At 44.9% G+C, this 20,757-nt stretch overlaps 1 protein-coding gene across 1 annotated transcript; it reads left to right on the top strand.

The window, feature by feature from the left end:
- Positions 1-2,213: 2,213 nt before the first annotated feature.
- impg2a (interphotoreceptor matrix proteoglycan 2a) lies at positions 2,214-18,684 on the top strand. Its single transcript, XM_071919240.2, has 20 exons — positions 2,214-2,448; positions 3,737-3,903; positions 4,016-4,041; positions 4,181-4,213; positions 4,518-4,564; positions 4,979-5,067; positions 5,192-5,347; positions 6,601-6,659; positions 6,804-6,824; positions 8,756-8,967; positions 10,232-10,275; positions 11,043-11,223; positions 11,378-12,360; positions 12,595-12,882; positions 12,991-13,210; positions 14,333-14,543; positions 15,986-16,174; positions 17,407-17,608; positions 17,926-18,005; positions 18,622-18,684. Exons 1-20 carry the CDS (start codon positions 2,214-2,216, stop codon positions 18,662-18,664), a joined length of 3,486 nt encoding a protein of 1,161 aa, XP_071775341.2. The 3' UTR covers positions 18,665-18,684.
- Positions 18,685-20,757: the final 2,073 nt, after the last annotated feature.

Here is a 20,757-nt window from a genome sequence, read left to right as displayed (position 1 = left end):
TACAGTATTTATCATACATAATACTAAGTGATATTAGAAGCAGAAGACTTCTTCACATTGCTTCACTGAAATCTCTCATCCAAGGATGGCCACATAACTGTGTACTGGCAGAGTGGAGCCAGTGCCATGTAGGCCTACTTGGCTGTCCTGCTAGCTGTCAATGATCTCAGGTTACAGGATAAAAAGCTCAGTGGGCCTTACAAAGTGGTGCATTGTATGGCCAACTGCTGCACCTATAAGCACAATAGAGTTGGCTCTCCAGGTATTTGGCCAGAAGCCTGCACCATGAAGAAGGCCATTAGGCCATCTGATACCATTTGAAGCTGTAGGTCAAAAGATTGATAATATTTTGTAGCTCTTCCTTTAAAAAAATCATAGATGTGTGAGCACTGGACCTAAAAACACATCTTGGGGGAACATGGGGGAACAAAATATCCACACAAGTGCATCGCCTCTTATATTCTACATCAGGGGTTGAAATAAATAGATTCTCTCTCTATAACGAGGTGAGACATACAGTACAAAGGTCATTAACTGCCATTGTCTGCCTGTTGAACTCCTGATGCCATTGTTAACCCGTGTTAACCCTCATTACCTTGTATTGCTCTCACTGTTGTGTAACTTGCGTACAGTTCTAGGCCAGTGTGACACTAACTCTTTCACATGCTTGTGTCTAGTGGATTGAATAGTGAAGTGTAGGACCTGCACTGTAATTAAGCCATGAGAAGGTTGGATTACACTGACTGTGTACATCATCAGCCATTAGAAAATGAACCCAGTTCAAATAAAAGGGGTTTAGGGTTGTGTTTATGGCCAGGCAGAGGAAAAACTTTGAGGTAGTATAACTTATTTCGATGAGCATTATCTTTGGATCATATAGAATGAGTATGCAGTTAATTAAAGAAGAGAGGAGGAAGATTTAGCTTTTAAAAACAGGGTAAATCCCAAGGGATGTTCAAAGAATTAGGGGTCAAAGGGCAACTTCAGTCTAAGCCCCTGACTCTCACTTCTGTGAATCTATACATACTGAGAGGATTTCAGCTGCAGCCCCTCAGCTCAGCACTTCCAAGCTGCTAGACCTACCTGACACATAATAATGTGATTTGTGTGTCTGCATGTGGGTGGTGATGGTGAGGGCTATGTGTGGATATGTGTAGCATTTCCCCAACATATCATTCATGATTTTGGATTTTTTTTTTTACCATAGAACCTGCTGTTGGGTGACGTCACTGGGAGCAGGAACAGCTCTCTTCAGCTTATGGCAGAATGAGGGAAATGGACAAGAAAGCCTTGTGCCTTTTGATTCATGCTATTATTTTCCATTTAGAACAGCAGACATACCAGTGACAATCATGATGACCTCATGGTGAGTGATATTTCTGATTGGGTGGCAGGGTGGCCTAATGGTTAAAGAAACTGTCCTTCAACTGAATGACCTGGGTTCAAGCCCCTATGTTTGCTGAAGAGTCCTTGAGCAAGACACAGAATCCCTACCCATTTCCCTAAGGGGATCAATGAAGGATCCCATTCTTCTTCCTAATATCTGTATGTATTAAAGCATCTCTCTGCTTGCTGTTGATTCACTCTGCGGCCTTTGCCCCCCTCTCTCTGTCCACGTTTCCTTCACACTAAGTACCCTCCCTTCCCAGTATTACTCCAGTAACTTCTTGGCGAGCTCCACTAAAAGGCTTAGAGTAAACGGGATTAGAGAGCATAAAAAAATCCCCCCTCTCTCCAAGTGCCATCTGCCTAACTACCTGAGCCAGGAGCTGTTCTTCCAGCACCACGGGACACACCTCTCTGCAGCCACGGAGGAAAGCAGGAAACCAGTATGTAATTATATCATCTAATCATTTCTGCACAGGGACCTTGTTATTCCGATTCGCCTGGAGAATTCTGAACTATGCAAACTTGCAAGAAGTTGTTCACATTGCAGTTACAGGACTTGAGAGGAAGACTTGAGACTTGACCCTTTTCCAAGCCCACGGATTTAAACAATCACGGATTTAACATGTGTCACATATCGTGGAAATGTGTTTTCTACACTGCTGTATTTGGTTTTGCAGTCATATTTTTGGACATAAGGACAGGTATGTATTTACAGCTTAATCAGTAAGCTTGTCGCCCACTACTCCCCACTCCATAGCATAGTCAAGACAGTAGTCTTAACTGTGTTTGTCTTTACTCCAGGTGCAGCATTGGAAGGTTCCTCCATGGGTTACCTGAGTCTGCCTTATAGTCAGGAGCAACCTAACGTGAATGATGAGATAACACCTCCGCTGTATCCACACATCATTCAGTTATCTGATGTCAAGGTGTCTCACGAGAGCCATGGAGCTGTCTCTCGACGGAAGCGTAACATCCTTTTCCCAAGCGGAGTCAAACTGTGCGCACAAGAGACTGCTCAGCAAGTCTTTGCAAACCATCTGAGTTACTTTCACCTCAGAGGTAAGACTGAACACGTATGCCAGGAAATCAACTACATAGCATACAGTCGTAATGTCGTCTTCAGGGTTGGATAAGGGATGAAGAAACACAAGCATTAGCAGAAAAAGAGTTCAACAGCAAGAAAAATTACTGAAACTCCCACTGATTTTCTGAAAGTATCTCCACTCTCCTTCCTTGCCCCAGTCTCCTCTCTCCCCTCACTACCTCTCTGTTTACCCCTCATCCCAATGACTCATGCCGTTTCCCTGCATGTCCCCAAGTCATTTTTCTTTAATTCATCCAATGTGGAGAATGTGCAGGGAATGCAAAGTCCTGTAGGCAAGGTCGTTTCCAGCAAGGGTTCCAGCTGGGTTAAGAAGTAAAATGCCAGTCTGTGTGGGTACCATTAGGCGATTAGGCCTTATGAGATTCTCAACCAAACCGACATGTGGTCCACTTTACGATAGGTAAGCTTCCAGCTCAAGAAACAGAAGCATGGTAAGTACAGTAAGTAACGATAAGTCTATATAGACAACTGTGCCACAGTGCACCACACAAGGGCAAGGGGCGAGTTAGAAGTCAAATGCTCTAAACAGTTGTTCTTCAAACAGACGGTCTGCAGAGAGAGGGAAAGAGAGAGAGGCTTAGGGCTTAGAGATCTTTGAGTCAGTGAGCTTTGATCTCTGATTGGTTGAGGAAGAGTCTGTGTTTCCCCTCAGGGTCGGGGTGGGGTTAATCTTCAGTGTGTGTGCATGTGTGGGTGGACAGGGCTCAAGGTGTGATTCTCACTGAGCTCCTGGGCAGCCAGAGTTTGTAGACATGGACCAGCTACCTGGTGCCAAGAGGAGCCCCACAATCTGTGATGGTGAAACGGTGAGGTTTCTTATGTAAGCTAGACTTGGCTGAGATGGTGGCCAGTGGAGTTTCAGGCCTCACAGACAGCGCTGGTTGATGAAGAAGATTGGAGCATATATCTCTGTACCAACTTTGGCTTAGTGCCCAGTAGGCTGACTCATAGGAGGGAGTTATGTCATGGAGTTGGCAAGGCAGTGGAGGTAGAGTTGGGCTTCGACTTCCTCTGACCTTCTAGAGTCCAAACACTCAGCCATTGTTTGAAGGAATCAAAGATAATATGATTCCCCCGCCTCTGAACAGGCAGAGTGGACTACGTAGCCTAGAGGAACCCAACACAGCCCAACACTGTGTACTGCATTCAGTGAAAAATTATTTAGGAAACATTGCTGTGGATACTTGTGAGTTCTGTCTGTTTGCTGTAAATTCTCTCTTCTCGGTCTTTTGTTCTGCCCAGTGTGCCAGGAGACAGTATGGGAGGCTTTCAAGATCTTCTGGGATCGCCTCCCAGAGCAGGAAGAGTACCAAAGCTGGATGAGCCAATGCCAAGAGGGCACAGTTATGGCACAAGATATTGGCAGCTACTTCAGCCAATCACAGGAGCACCACGCTGTGATTAAAAACGTGAGTATACAAGTTCTTTCTCCACAGGTGCGGGTCTGGGAGCAATACAGAACATAATAAACTACTCTGCATCAAGCTGATAGCTCATGACTTCCATTTTTTTCATTTCCAGCGAATGCACCTGCAAGCATTGAAAAGGTAAAGAAAACTGCCCACCCTTTTCCGCAGTTCTTACCTACTATTTCAGTCATTATTTTTGGTCTTATTATTGCGTCTGTGTGTTATTCTTCCCAATGTGCTGTTCTCTCTTTCTCACCACCTCCTTCTCCATCTGTAGTGAGCCCACCAGGTCCTGGCTGCATATGTGCAGGTAAGGTTGTGAAGACTCTTCAACCTTACCTGTTCATATTATCCCCGATTCATTCATTTGATTCTGTTCCCATTCCACTTGCTTGAGACTTAGACTTAGACTTGGATGCCAATATCCAAGCTCTACACTCGCTTCCTACTTTTAAATCCTACGTTTATCAGAACCCACTTCTACCCACACATATGGTGCGACTGCATCTCTCTATGCAGCACCCTTTAAAACCTATTTGCTCTTCATCCTATGCATTAGTTTATTGAGTAATGGGAATCCAGCAATGTTGAGAAAATCTCTCACTGTTCTACAGCACTCCGACACCAGAGACCCCAGAAGAAGCTAAGAGTCCTACGCAAGGTCAGTGTCTCTGCTGACTGTGCTAGTAACCCTAATGAAGGCTCTTAGCTGTAGGACGTCTTGTGCTTTTGGTATAACTACTCTGTAACTACTCTATCTGTATCTGTGTATGAGCATTGTTGTTTCTATGTCAAGTCATTATCTAGTATACAATATTACCTGTGTGTATATCTACACGCCTGGTTGCTTGCTTCCTGGTTTCACACAGTATGTTAGTGTGTCTTTGTGTGTGTGGTGAGTGAGTGAACTTGGCTTCATGCCAGTCCAGGCCGAGCTTTGGAGAGTAGTCGGGGTCAGGACAGTCTAATCCATATTAATGACCATCGGAAATCACGGCACTTGCCAAAGGTTTAAGCTCACTTCCACTCGCAATAAACCAACAATCCCTTTTTACACCTGAACCCAACCACTCAGAAGCCACAGCTGGTGGTGAAGAGGGGGAGGAGGCAGCAGCCATCATCCCAGAGGTGGAGGACATTGCTGTAGTCACAGAAGCCAGTCCAGTGAGTGTGCACACACACACACACACACACACACACACATGTAATGTTAACAGATTGGGTTGGGTAATGTTTTACATATCTGCACAATTACCTGCTTTGTGACTATCTCTTTCCCTTGGCGCAGCTGGACAATGACATTGCCGTGGCGTCTCCCACCCCCCCTGTGCTGGAGCAGGTGGTGCAGCTGAGCATCCTGCTGACCGGAGAGACGTTCAGCGAGGAGCTCAAGGAACCAGCCAGCCTCCGATACCAAACCCTCAACAGACAGTTTACTGAAAAGGTTCGCCTCTATCTGTCTCTGGCGTGGTCTCCCTCAGTCTCTCTCTGTTTATGTCTCCCCCTAGTCCTATCTTGGCTCCTCTTTGACCCACTGTATCTCCTTGTTTATGGTCTGTGATGGATGCATTGTTAGTTTTAATAACACGCGCTGTAACAGCAGCAGTAGTTAAACCCACACCGTTAGGCAGGGGTTCAAAAAACACTTGGACTTTATGGTACGCATTTGGCATTAGTGAAATAAGTATGTGCTGAAAGTACAGTTTTATGATGTGCCTTGGGAATAGATAAACGTACGCACATGCACACATGCACATGCACACACACACACACACACACACACACACACGCACGCATACACACAGGTACATTCACCTTGGAGAACAACTTCAGCAAATTTACAGGTACTTGGAAAATGCAATATTTTTGCCTATTGACTTTTCCCTGGCAGTCATCTAGACATATGAATGTGCACACACACACACACACACACACACACACACACACACACTCATTGGGTTCACGCCCCTATGTTGGCAAGCATCTGCCCTGCTGAAGAGTTTGTGTGTGTGTGTGTGTGTGTGTGTGTAATGTACATGTTTTGACAAAGTTGGAGGGAAGACATTGCTCCTAATCTCTGACCTGGTTTCTATTCTCTATTGAGATCTCCCAGGTATATTCCTTCACAACATATCAACACACACACACACACACACACACCACATACGCACAAACTCACGTGCCTTGAAGACATTATAACTCTCCGCCAGCTTTATTGTACAGTGGAAAAATGTGGGGAGGACATGGAACGGAGGGGGAGGACAGGGACTTAAGACTCAGAGGTAGCAGATAAGTGTAGAGAGGGAGGGAGGGGAGGACAAGCCAGGAGATAATAGGAGGATGCAGGACGGGCCCAGGGGGCTTTTCTCTATGCACCTTTTATGAGCTGGAATGAATAAACTGGGTCAGTGAGTCAGCAGAACAATATACTTATTGGTTTTTTCCAAGTGAGTAGAAGCCAGACCTAGTAGACTAACGAGCCAGTCTACCTTGTGAGTTGACCTCGACGCTAAAGATCTGGGCCATAGTACAAGAAATTCCAATCCTTTCAACTACTTTCAACAAGGTTAGCACAGTTGGAACAATAAATCACCTTCAGTTGGCCAAGCAAGTTTATTGTTATTCCCCCCCAACTTATTAACAAACTCCAACAGTGGCTGGTTGCTGAGTCTCATGTGGAGATGTTTGTCTTTACAGATAGAGGACGCTCTGGAGGGGCTTCCTGCATTTAAGAGTGTCTCTGTGCTGGACTTCAGGTCAGTGTGTGGTCCTGTGGCTGGACGGGGAAAGCTGTCCTCCCATTGTGGCCAAAACCACTGGAATTTGCAGCAAAACGTCATTACAGTATTTAGCTTTCTATAGATATATCTAATCAAACTGTTTCTCCTTGTTTCACGCAGGCCTCAGAAGGACGCCCAAGGGTGAGTCGTCAATACAGGCTCTGTCTGATCGTTGTGTGGTAGTTTGACCTTGAATAGTTCTCAGAAGGGTATCCTCTGGTGTTTCCCATCCTGTCAGTATACAGTTAAGCCCACAGATCCCTTGCAACCATTCCCTAGGCCAGTCACCTGCGCATCACGCTGTGTTTACCTGTGAGCGTGGGCACGTGTGAAGGTGTGTCACTGGTTGCCTGTGTTAATGGTCTTAGTGCGGTCACTCACCTGTTAAGTGGGATCAGGAGGGGCCAGACCGAGCGAGCAGGTGCTCTCCTATAGAGACGATTATCAGGGCTTTATGACCACACCAATCAGCCTCTGGAAGAGTGATGGAGAGATGGAGGGAGAGAGGGAAAGATAAAGAGCAAGGGGAGGCAGGGGGGACAAGGGTGAAAGACAGCAGTGGAGAGAGAAATGAAGAAAGACAGAGGGAAATGGAGTGAGGGAATGAGCCAGAATGGAGAGATGGGAGGACTCAGTGAGAGGGAGGGGAATGCTGTGACCAATATTTCAGTTTCCCTTACTGGCGAGTTAATCTCAGAGAGGATTTTAGACATCATGTGCTTAATACTCTCTCTCATTTTGTTGATAACCACACTTTTCCTCATAGTTGTGCAAACACACATACATTGAAAGAATATATTTACATGTGTCCATAGTGAAGCTGTGGGCAATCTTGCTAAGTGCGGATCACAGGGCACAGCAGGGGTAGAGCTGTGTGTGTGTGTGTGTGTGTGTGTGTGTGTGTGTGTGTGTGTGTGTGTGTGGCTAATGGGGGAAAAATGGGATCTGCTTCTAAACGGTGTCGATTGTAGGCCGGCACGTGCTCAGCCGTCCGCCAGAGCCCAACAAACTAGGTCAGAGTGGAGGGCTCCCAGTAGTCAAATGAAGGCTGATAGATGGCTTTTTCCAAGGCCTGGAATCTCTTGTGAGGTTTCCATGTTTATTATGATGATATTGATCACTGTGCTGACTCGGCCGTTTTTGGCCTATAATCACACTCGGCATTCCAAGCAGGAGTAAATCAGTCGGGCCATCAGTCAACTGTGAGCATTCTACAACTCTTTTAGCAGGTTGGACGTTAAATCAAAGTAATGCCTGAGCAGTTTTCATCCTTCTAGAGAACGGCGCTCGCATCCAGGAGACTTTCCAGTCGCTTACTGCGAGTATAGAAGCTGAATGTAAAGTGGGATGAGCTGGCAAACAGCTTAAAAGTATTAGTGTTTAGATACAGCACAAACTGTACAGTGCTGTATTGACTGGGAAAATTTGGGTGGAAAATGAGGAAACCTCTCCCCTCCTTTAGCATCTGCTCTTGAGTGAGGCACTTAACTCCCTTACTGCTCTAGTGAAGTTGCTCAGCGGCCAACAACAGAGGTTTGTGGTTGCACTGGGCAGGTCCCAGGTGTGAATGTGTAGAACTGTATTAATGTGAAATATTAATGTGTAATATGCTGGGCAATTAATAAAGGTTAAAAAAATCCCCCTTGTGCGATAGATACACTACCAGTCAAAAGTTTGGACACACATTTTTCTTTATTTTTTTTACTATTCACTATTTCACACTTTAGAGTAATAGTAAAGACATCGGTACTATGAAATAACACAAATGGAACAATGCAGTGACCAAAAAAGTGTCTCAAAACTATCTTATATTTTAGATTCTTTAAAGTAGCCGCCCTTTGCCTTGATGGAAATTCATACATAGGTATCAACTTCACTATTTATATTTGTCTAAGAAACAAATTTAAAGCATTTAAGCATAAGCCTTTAGATCAAAATGGCTTTAAGATCATCAGGTGTGTCCAAACTTTTGTCTGGTAGTGTATTCTAATTAAACCGTATGATGAATGAAGAATGATCTTTGAAGGGACTGATCAGTATATGGACTGGATGGGGCTACTGTGTGTCTCCAGGCTGGATGGCGTGGTGGTGGACTATGCGGTCACAGTGCTGGTGGACGGGACGGGGGTGAGCACTGAGCAGCTGGACTACCTGACCCTGCAGTCCAACCGGGTGGAGAACTCCTACCATGAGGTGGAGGAGCGCCCCACCGTGGTCTACACCATCAGCGAGGTCCGACACTACATCACCGAAGCGCTGCAAACGGAGGAGCTGGAGGAGAGGGGTAAGACGATGGCCAGCGCAACACACACATGCCACCATCACAGGTATTTATTTATTTGGCTTGGCAGTGAAGCCACTTGGGAACGCACCGGCGATGGCAATGCATGCAAGGCAGGGCAAAATTCCAAATGTCATATCAAATAGAGACGCACCATAGATCCATAGATCCAGCATTGATATTACAACATACGCTACACCACTTGAGAAAACATTCCAGGGTTTTAATAGTCTCATCTGTTTCTTATTCATCTGCTCTTGCTGTCAAAGAGGACAGAGACATATTTATAAGGCATTTCAACTCAAAAGTGGGCCATTTTTAATGAACAAATAACAGAGTCATCAGTTATAGGAACTGTATATTTATTCTGCGCTACAGTTAAATCCTCATCATTAAATGGTCTGTCTAATAGAGCTCAGCCAAAAGGATTTTTGGAATCTGATCCCCCAGCTTTTTTGCTTTACTTCAATCCATTATTTTGGCTTCTATCCAGTGGATGTTTTAGTTAACTCCTAACTCACAGCCATGCTAGTCCTGAAAGCACCTCTCTCTCTCTCTCTCTCTCTCTCTCTCTCTCTCTCTCTCTCACACACACACACACACACACACACACACACACTCAAATGCACACATCTAGATTTAAATCACTCCATCTGCTCGATTTAGCCAGTCAGTAAGTAGGTTAGCTAGCTCCCACTTCTGGCCAAGGCCCCTCTCCAGCAAATTGAAGAAAGTGGAGGCTGTTATAATGACTCTACCATCTCCTCCATCTGTGGGATTTCTCCCTGACCATGTTTTTGAGAGAATGGGTGTCATTAGTTTACTGTGTTAGCGAGCTTCTCTGAAGATGGATGCCATCTGATGCCCACATTAGTTATAGGCCGGGACATGTGATAGGAGGGCTAAACACTCTCATATGGCTGCCTGGCATGTGTGCTTGCGGACTTACAGGCACGGCTTGGCTGCAGTGTTCAGCTTTGGTGGTAATGCAGTAATAGCTTTGGCCCAAAAGAGCTGATATCAGGGCCAGATCTGAGTGCTGATTCGTATGTATTTACCCCTTAGGTAAATGCACAGTCAGCAGGATGACTGTCAGTGGTGGTCACAGGGATAGTCTGTTGTTGACACAGTTTAAAGTCTATCGTGGCTGACTGAGTAGGAGGATACTGTAGCCACTGATACAGGAAGACTTATTTGGGCTGTTTAGCGTCTCTTGTCTTTGGTGTGTCACTTTGTAGTAATGTTTGTTTCTCCCATGGTTCCACAGTGTCCGAGTCCCCTGAGTCTGTCCACACCACTGCTGGAGCCACGGTGAGTCACTTGGTTATCTCAACAACAACAGTCTTCATGACAACAATCTATCTCTAGGCTATCCTGCTGCATTGAGCTTCACAACGTTGCTAAATGAGTTTGTGGAATCTGACAGTTGTAGTATGTTTGAGGTTTAGATAACTAGTAACTGGTTGGTGGTGTTATCCACACCAATACAGGTAGGGGGATGAGCTCACCAGTACAGGTAAAGGATGAAGCAAGGCTTTGAGGATTATCTTGGCTTTTGCTGTAATAATCCACTGCTATTCTGGGGCAAGGGTTACAGTGCAGCACACCACAGCGAGTCAAGAAGAGAGACAGCGCATATGTGTGCGGTCAGAGACAAGTACTACCATCTATATCTGTCTAGATCATTTCACATCTTTATTTGTACTGTCTTGTGGTCTTGAGTGTGCCGTTTGATGGTAATCAGAGGTAGAATTGCCCTTGCTGGGTCTGCTTGTTCACTTTGTAGCTAAGTGATTAATTGGAGTCATTATATGGATTGGGAGAGTTTGGCAAATTCCTCATCAGTAATTGATTTACAGGCAAGAGCACATAGCTACTGTGCCACCGAAGCACTTGGCCACCCTGTGCTGCCCTGGTTTGATTTGGGATTGGAACATTTTAGATTCAACTTAGTTTTTGTCATGCTTTCTTCTGTGAGTTGTGTGAATTATGATGAGGAGGAACGGGCTGCCTGCTTGTATAGAAATGGACTAGTGCTAATAGGTTTAGATTATTACAAAGTCTGTTTGGGAATGCAGGTCAATATTGTGGTTGATGCCCTGGAAGGGGACACTGAGGATGTCGACAAAGATGACTTCTTGTCTGAGGCCTCCGAGAGTGAGGCAGCGGCCGTGGGGGAGAATGATGTCATCGTTATGGAGGAGAGTGCAACCGAGCCTCCTGCTCCTGTCCTGACCACCGCAGCACCCGAGGCTGACAGTGAGTGTTGATCCTGCACACGCACTCACGTGTAGTTTCTGGCACTTTCTCACGCTCTGTTGCTTTCTTTCTCCCCCCCCTGTTTTCATATCTACTCTTTTCATATGCATCCTCATCATTTCCCCTTTCCACAATGCTCTCTTTCTTTTTCCAGGCATTGAGGAGGAAGGCCTGTTGCTGGAGGACGCTATGCAGAGCCCCGATGAAGAGAGACCCCCACCAGAGGAGCTCCCAGCTGAGCCTCCCTCCCCTGAGCTGCCAGAGGTTGTCACACTGCCTGAACCACCGGTGGAAATAGAGGCCTCTGGCTCAGGCACAGGCGACCTGGAGGACATTCTCTGGCCATCTACAACCACAGCAGAGGAAGAAACTCTTGAGGAAGAGGTAGCCGTAGAGGTTGATGCTATCTCTGAAGAGGAAACCGTGGAAGATGTGGCAGTGGGAGAAGGGCCTGCTGCTGAAGACGTGGCGACTGTGGAAGAGGCAGGAGAGGAGCACCTGCTTGAGGTCGTTCTCAGTGCGGCAGAGGTTCCACAGGAGCTTGAGATCTCCACCATCACGACAGAGACCGTTGAAGAGGAAGACTTGGCTGCACTGGTCCCAGCACCTGAGATTGTGGAGGAGAGTATAGATTCAGAGTCAGAGCCAGCAGAAGTAGGTCTGCTACCTGTCAGCGATGGCTCCGTGGAGGGCACAGCAGAAGATCTCAACATCCCAGACGTTCCACCTGCTGTTGAGGAGGTTCCCCCAGATCAGCCTGAGGACGACGCAGCCATCAATATGGTGCTGGCCTATCCTGAACCATCTGAATATGAGGAGGAGGAGGAGCCTGTAGTTGAAGAGGATACTGTGGAGGTAGCAACAGAGAAAGAGGGGCAATTGGTGCCGGAAGGGGCTGCACCTGAAGCTCCAGTTGTCGAGGAAGAGGCCCCAGAAGCTCCGGAGATCTCGATGGAGGATCTTACAGAGGATGAGATCTTACTGGTCGACAAGGACGTACCTGAGCCACCAGCCACAGATTCCCCAAGCCCCGCCCAACCAACGGCCCTGTCTCCAGAGAAGGAATCTCCTTTCACCCGTATCTCTGATATTAGACCTGTCGTTGAGTGGCACCCTGACATCTCTATCACTGTGGAGGTAAAAAGAAATAATGGAATAAGGTTTGATATTTCCTGTCCCCAAAAAAATAGCAAATACATTGGATATCATTAACACCAAGTTTTAGTGTTTAAAATAGAAGGACTGCAGTGTTTTTCCTTTTATTGCTTACATTTCTACCAATGCAAGTCAGAACACACAGTCTTGTTGTAGCCATTTTGCTTTCAAGTAAGAACTATCAATCCAAAACCAACGCCCTTTTTTATCCCCCAGGTCCAGACCTCCGAGGTAGGCTTGGCTGACATCACCGATGGAGACCCGGGTTATGACGTGGTTCATTATGGTTATGGTGTGACCAACCACACAGAGGAGGGCAGCAGCGGATTTCCGTCCGGTGTGGCGCACGGCACGGACCGAGCCAGCATCGCCATGCCCGTTAACCCTGGACGAGCGCTGATGGTCTTCTTCAGCCTGAGGGTGACCAACATGATCTTCTCTGACGATCTCTTCAATAAGAGTTCCCCAGAGTACAAGGCTTTGGAGCAACGCTTCCTAGAACTGGTAAACTACTCATCTTTACTTATTGTGCTTATTATTATTCCTAGTGTGGTGTTAAAGACTTCTATTTGTGACATGAAATTTCACATTTTTCCGTCTCTCTCCCCCCAGCTTGTCCCCTACCTGCAGTCCAACCTGAGCAACTTCCAGAACCTGGAGATCCTCAACTTCAGGAATGGGAGCATAGTGGTCAACAGCCGGATGAAGTTTGGCAAGCCGGTGCCTCGCGGCGTCACCAGTGCCGTCTATCTGATCCTGGAGGACTTCTGTAACACAGCCTACCAGACCATGAACCTGGCCATCGATAAGTACTCGCTGGACGTCGAGTCAGGTGTGGGTCCTCTGTTGTACAGTGTGGTATGAGGCAAACACATCTGTGTAGTGTTTATATAAGTGGTGTGAATGGTGGTGAGAACAATTATGAAAGCATCAGTTGGTTGAGGCTTTTGTCAGATGTGTTTTAATGGGTGTCTGTGTAGTCTCAAAACATTGCATGGTAAAATAACACTGCAGTGAGTCACTCTGGAAAAACGTGAGTGTGTGTGTGTGTGTGTATGTTTGAAAAGGCCTGGGAAAGCAGGTGTTAAAAGCCTTTGGGGACACTTGGGGTCTCAGTGGACAAATGTCATGGTCACATCAACTAGGATGAGATAATCAGGGCTTTGGACAGCAGCCAAGTTAACACATAGCATTAACCACCCTTTGATTCAATAAGCAGGTCTGGTGTTACAGTATGTGTATTCATCATATTTACTTATTTATAATATGGATCAGTTATTGGCCCAGCATGAAGTTTCCTATACGCATTTTTGTTCCTTTCTCTCACGTGAGATATCTATCCTCAGACCAGTGTGTGAGACCATCAGTCAATCAGATTATAGTCGGCCGTTCATAAAATCAGTGAATCATGCTTGTGTTTACGATTATGACTGAGCTGTCGTAATCTGGTGTGAGTCACAGCTAATGCACAATGCTGTATCCCAGCATGCAGTAGGGCAGATACTGCACAAAACAAGGAGAAAGTACTTTGTGTGTGTCTGTATATTATACATTTTAGGAAAAAACAATCATTACCTTAAGTTTATTGTTTGATATCTGAAATATTTAGAATCCTTTGTGTAAGAGTTTTTATTTGTTTTAGCACTGAACATCAGTTATACACTATCCTTTTAAAAAGAAGTTTGTTTCATCAATTATTTTGTAAGAGTAGGTGTCGCTTTTTTCAAATGGTCAATATCTCATTTTGGAATGAAATTGATGTATGTCTATGATTATCAATAATTCTAAACCTATGGGATGTTGGGAGCAATAGAGATGACTTCAGCTTGTATATGTGACTCAGTAATTTTACCCACCTCTTATAAACTCTAATAATTCTGATGAGACTATAAAAAAGCTGCAGTATATAATGATCCTGTTCATTATGGTTTCTCCAAACACTTTTTATTTCCAGGTGACCAGGCGGACCCCTGTAAGTTCCAGGCGTGTAACGAGTATGCGGAGTGTAAGGTGAATCGGTGGTCGGGCGAGGCGGAGTGTGTGTGTAACGCTGGCTACTTCAGTGTGGACGGCCTGCCCTGTCAGAGCATCTGTGACCTGCAGACTGACTTCTGCCTCAATGACGGCAAATGTGACATCATCCCTGGCCAGGGAGCCATCTGCAGGTGGGTGCACTGGGGGCGGGATTAAGGAGATGAAGAGAGGGAAATGCGTTGTGTGTGTGTGTGTGTGTATTAGTGAGCTTGACAGGTTAGTGGTCCATCACAGAAAGGTATACCAAACTGATTCTCAAATACTTTCTTGTAATTCAGACAGGAGGCTGGAATGCATCTTAGCTTCTAATGTTAAAGTGTGTGGGCTTGGCTGCTCTTTGGATAAAATAAAAGGCTCCTCTGGTAATTATGCAGAGAAAAAGGACATCCAAGGCACTCCAAAAAACAGTTAAAAAGCCTTTATTCTCTTTGGTTGGTCATAATTGTAAGTTAAAAGCTGCGCCCAATGTGTTTCAGCCCCATGAATTACAATCATGACCAACCAAATAGAATAAAGGCTTTTAAATTGATTTTCAGAGTGCCTTGGATCTTACTTTTTTTCCCCACACTTTCTTATAATCGTCTAAACATATGCTAAGAATTATTTGCAAATACATTTGACCCAGGTCTGGTATGTGTGTGTGTGTGTGTGTGTGTGGGTGTGTCCATGCGATTACAGACATATGCACTTAACTTTTTGTGTGTTCTTTCATGATGATCATGTGTGAATGTGTGTCTGTATGTTGGTGTGTTGATAATTCAAATTGGTGACAAAAAACATTTCTCCAGGCTGTTGTATGCGGCATGCTTTGTAACTGGAATGATTATGAACAGACGCATAAACAATCCTGTGTGCCAAGCTGAGCGTTGGACCTCTTGTTTCACACTCACCACCACGTCATAAAACATGCAGGCAGTTCCAGATGCTGCAGGACTGTTGTTTACTTCACACCGTCCAACCAAAAGAGTTAACACGTTGCATGGAGACAGGAAACAAACATTACAAGAGTTCTATTCCAAAACATGATATTAGTAATATAAAATAGTGATACATGCTCTTACACTTACGCATACATTAAGATTGCAGACATGTTGTTCTGAATTATCTGAACACACGTGCCTACAAAATACAAACAGTTTTGCGGATTGAATCATCTGTATAAAATAAATAAATTTCATGCAACATGTTTTTCTCAAAATGCAGCAATTTTGAACAAAACCATGTTCATAACATCGCCTCTCACAAACAGAAATGAGACCCAGACAAACAATGCAAATTGGGGATTTTTTTTAATAAACAACACTGTTTGTTGGTTTCTTTTCCATGATCGTGTTTGTGTGTTGTTCTGACAAACGACAAAATACATTGTGCTAGTCCACGCTCAAAAAGAAGAATAGACAGAAGAACAGTGATGGCCTAGTGCCGAAACGTTTTATTCTTCTGCTCTCCTGAATGATTAAAGAATGTAAACATGTATCCTATGACCTGGACCACACAACCCATTCTTCTGTTCTTAGTCTTCGCGCAAGTGACTTCTTGACCTTGTTCTGACAAATGTCCATCGTCATCCTAGGTGTCGTGTCGGGGAGAACTGGTGGTACCGAGGAGAGCACTGCGAAGAGTACGTATCAGAGCCGCTGGTGGTCGGCATAGCGATTGCCTCTGTAGCCGGCTTCCTATTGGTGGCCTCCGGAGTGATCTTCTTCCTGGCCAGGACACTACGGGATCAATATGACAAGGATGAGGCGGAGGACCCCATACGGTGAGGCAAAGCTCTTCATAAAGGCCAGATCCACTCAAACACCATATGAGAGATGCGCACTCCGCTAGCTATGATTAGTGCTGATCCTTCGGCATCTTATCCATGGCATGCGACTTTGTTTACGAGTAATCTAAACACAGAACAGATGCAGTAGTGTAATTTAACTTTAGGAATGAAGGGCACGGATGTTAGGAGTGTGTGTGTCTCACTTAGCCACAGTTAGAACAGAAGAGACTCTGTGCTCTTGTGTGGCAAGTTTAAATAACAACATAGCCTTGATATATATTATTGATATACTCTGTCTCTCTCCATTGTTAAATTATGTAGTCTACTATGTTTTGATATCAGTGATGCAGTGGTACATAAAAAGAAGGGTAAACTTTAACCCAATATAAACAAAATCAATTGTACTTTTAGAAGTAAACATTTTAGTTTTTTCCTTTCTGTTAAAATACCATATCCTCATGTAACCTAAATCAGTTTCATGCTACTTTAGTATGATATATATTATGAATTAACAAAGGTGGGTAAACTATTTCTTCCTGCAAATTAAAAAAAGTGGATAAATTGAGTTCAGGTGGGTTTATCCTCCACTACATCCCCGATGACAATACAAACTTTACTTTTCTGTTTAATAATGAACAGCAAAACTTGAATTCAGTGGGGTGTCTGCACAGTTTGGACAGCTTTAGATGAAAGGCATGAGGTCTGGTGTATTCTCTTAGGCATGAGGGGACAGAGTTAGCTGAGACACATCCTGTGACTGCATCATCTGTATCATTGGTTAGTCAGCCCAAATTAGCCACTGCACTGTCTCCTCCCTCCCTCATCTTAGGCATCTCTCTCCTCCTGTCCTCCTTTACTCCTTCTCTCCCTCTCTCTCTCTTGCACATGCACACACACACTGACATAGTATCTGTCCACTATTCCTCACTCCATCTCAGTGTGTCTGTGTGTCTGGCATGGCTCCCAGAGCGGCCTGTGTTAACCTCAGCCAATTAAGTGATCAGATATTGTGTTGATCTATATCCAAAAAGCCTGAACACCTAACACAATAGGCTTCCTGATACATCAAGTCAATGGAAAAGGAATTATCCCAGATTAATATGTTAACAAATGCTAAAATCCTGTGTCCAACCATGTGTCTGTTTGCAATCATATCCATTTTATCCACTGACACAAAGTGACCTCTACATTCGGACTGATTTTTCTGTGTGTGTGTTCCTCCGCAGGCGAGCAGAGAGCCTCCCCTCTCTGGAGAGGGCCACCAAGTACAACCCCATGTACGAGAGTGAGGCCACCACAGGCTACAGCCACTACTACCGCCGCTACCCCGAGGCTCCCGTCTACAGCAGTGCCAGTGGCGAGGCCTCCACCGACTTCAGCAGCGAGGAGATACGACACATCTATGAGAACAGTGAACTGACCAAGGAGGTGTGTGTGCATCCCACATTAATAAAGCCTTTACCCTCTTCTTCTTATTTAGTTTTTAACCTGTGTTTATCCACTGAAATTTGACTTGACTCAGATTTTCCCGACTAGGATCTGAATCGGCGACTCTCAGGCTACAAGCTTGTTTCTGTAACCATCTGGCTACTGCTCCCTTACACTAAGAAAGCCATTGTAGTTTTTTTCTCTGAGTGAAATGTCAACATTTGATTGGGCCAGATCCTGTTCAGTTGATAGTTTATCTGCCTGTGCTGTGATGTGATGTAATGTTCTCCCCTGGCTGACATCATGTGCCTCTGCAGGAAATCCAAGACAGGATACGCATCATTGAGCTGTACGCTAAGGACCGGCAGTTTGCAGACTTTGTGCGGCACCATCAAGCGTGAGTGTCTCTCTTGTTTTTCCCTCTCGGTGGATTTACACAGCAATGAGATAAACACCTGGACAAGTACCAAACGAGGACATGAGTAAAAGGGAAAGTGAGTTTGAGGTACAGGAGGTGGGCAAGAGAAAAAGGGAAAGTGAGGTTGAGATACAGGAGGTGGGCAAGACCGGAGTGAGAGGGAGTAGTTTGGTCGTCAGGAGTCGGAGGAGACGAGGAGTACGAGCCGTGCCAAACCAGCATGGAGACGGATATCTCACTCCTAAATCTTCACCAGGCCTGAGGCTGACATAGTGAGACAGGAACCGTTTTGAGACACAGACACTCTTTCGTCTGCCCACAGCCTGGCAATAGCTGTGTGTCTGTGTGTGACGGTGGTGACTGTTGTAGGCAGTATCTGGCAGCACGCGGCCCTTCTGTGTGCCACGGTGGTCGTCCGAGCCAGATAAAATTGTATTATGATGTTGTGCCTTTGTGAAAGAGTGAGAAGTATTGAATTGCGAGTAAATTGCTAGTATTGAGCTAGATTGATTAGCGTGCCACAGTGAAGATGTGAGGTCTGTGCTGTCTGTGCTGTTAAACCCAATAAATGTGTTTGTGTCTCTATGTACCGCAGTACCCTGGAAACCCGCAGAGAGAGCTCCTCTACACAGGCATGAAAGTATCCCGTGAACAACAAGGTATTTCACCCTTAGGTGCCAATGAAGTGTCCAATAGTAGGCTTGTCTATGTAGTGTGTGTAATATGTGTGCTATATCTGGCCCACACTGCTCACTGACACACCTCTCTCCCTGTACAGAAACATGCCTTTATGTTGCAAAAGTGAAGATTCCCATCAAGAGTTCCCTTTTGCTACCTGTGGCGCTGGACAGCACTGTTTCAGATGGACTGTCATGTAGCGAGCATATTCTTGTTATCACAACCGAAGCCCCTCCTCCTCTCTGCGTCTGCGCCTGTCACTCACCGCACCGTGGGCGTTGGTCTCGACTGTTCTTCCTCCTTCCTCAGTGCCTTCTCTTGACTGGGTGAGCTGTGCTGAAATGAGTGTGATGTCAAGGGACTTGTTCACTGCTCACTCACTGGACATCTTCCCTTTTTTGGGGGAAAACCGGACTCCTAACTATTACTTGAAATGTTCACAGACAAATCACAATACTGTCTAGTACGTTTGTTTGCTTGGTGTCACATCATGTCATATCTGTCAGGTCCTAAAGAGAAGAACATAGAACTGTGGATGTGTAAATAGGTATAAGTGTTGGCATGTTGGCTAATTGTATGATTTGATTTTAACAGTTATCTCTACTTATGTTGTGTTCACATCACTCCAATGGTATGAACATGCTGTCATTTTCTTGGACCAAATCTCTCTTTGGCCTTCTCTGTGAGGCATTTCCACTAAGCTGGAGACACTGAGAGAGCTGCTATTGTTTGTAGTCAATGGTGCTATCTTCATTTTAAAACACTGGTTAATATTCCTGCTAATATAGAGGTCTGGCTCATGTTAACTACGATGACTCATTTCACTGTTGCTAGCAACACCAATGGATCAACTCATATATTAGTGTACTGCATTAAGGTGTCCAAATGTGGTGCTCAGCGTATGTGTTGTGCAGATTATCATTGTAGAAGCAACCTTTCAGTCAGAAGAATGACTGGCAGGCATCTACCTGATATTCTACTGGCAGGTGATTCCACTGCCTCGTCAAAGACTCCCTCTATCAGAAGCTATAGCGTTTGTTTGGAAATGTATGATGAGACAGACAGGAGAGCGAGAAAAAGTGGTGATGGGAGACAAGCAGAGAGCACTAGCCCTCTTAAGCTCAGGGATCCAGAAATAAGTGAAAACACATTTAGAATGGAAAAATCTTCTAGGGCAAGCAGCCCAGGGATTTGATCAAATGGTCTGCTTTCAGATGTAATATGTAACGCAACTGAAAACATCTAAAGCAGAAGGAAAAGCAGAAAATGTAAGATGATAAACAACATGTGCTCTTTGGATAGGCAACCTCAAGCAGCGTCTTTCCTTGAAAAGACTTGAAGTTACCAACAACTCAAAAATACCCTGCCCTGTAACTACTTGTTTGGCCACGATCTTCTTGCTCTTCAACCTGAAAGCTTCTGACAGACTAATTCCAATGTTTTCTTTGGTATTCTCATACGTTCCTCCATGGGCTTGTTGTGCTTGACCCTGCTCGTCTCCTGAGTGGACCCTCACAGCTGCAGCTTATTACGCTCTGTAGGTTTTCGTTTGGTGTCAGCCAGAGTGACTGTCAGTATTCTTAGGAGGTCAAAACCAGACGCGCAGATCATGTGCTAGCTCCTTGTTTACATTACATGCTTCTCGTCCTCTGCTCATCTTTTATGGTTCTACTACACAATTGAAACACTGGTGAAGCAGACCCTTGTGACAGTGTCATGCCTTTGCAATCTGTGTGTTCTACTTTATTTTTATACGCACTCATTTTCATGTCCACATACAGCTCTTTGTCAACTTTCTCCATCTGCCATCTGGACAACTAGCCAATTGTTGCATACAGTGTTCTGTCATGTAAATAACGTTGAAGATATTATTAACAATTGCATTGTAGAATGTAAATCTTTTGTGTCTGAAATGTTTCAATATACAAAGATGTTCTTTTTTACTGATGAATGTGTGTTACTCTACCATGCAGCTGTGTAAATGACTATGACTATTAAAGAATCAAACAACAAAAAAATTAAATCTGTTTTATACAAAATACAGGCTCCTGTC

The sequence above is a fragment of the Centroberyx gerrardi genome, chromosome 10 (genome assembly GCF_048128805.1).
Source record: "Centroberyx gerrardi isolate f3 chromosome 10, fCenGer3.hap1.cur.20231027, whole genome shotgun sequence".
NCBI classification, from domain to species: Eukaryota; Metazoa; Chordata; class Actinopteri; order Beryciformes; family Berycidae; genus Centroberyx; species Centroberyx gerrardi.
Note: the sequence above shows the minus strand (reverse complement) of the source record. Positions and strands in the feature narration are given on the sequence as shown.

Excerpts from the sequence above, each read along its gene's own strand:
- impg2a (XM_071919240.2), top strand. The coding sequence starts at position 2,214 with ATGGGTTACCTGAGTCTGCCTTATAGTCAGGAGCAACCTAACGTGAAT. Across the intron at positions 13,211-14,332 it reads CTCGCTGGACGTCGAGTCAG|GTGACCAGGCGGACCCCTGT; the intron begins GTGTGGGTCCTC and ends TTTTATTTCCAG. Across the intron at positions 17,609-17,925 it reads ACAGTGAACTGACCAAGGAG|GAAATCCAAGACAGGATACG; the intron begins GTGTGTGTGCAT and ends GTGCCTCTGCAG.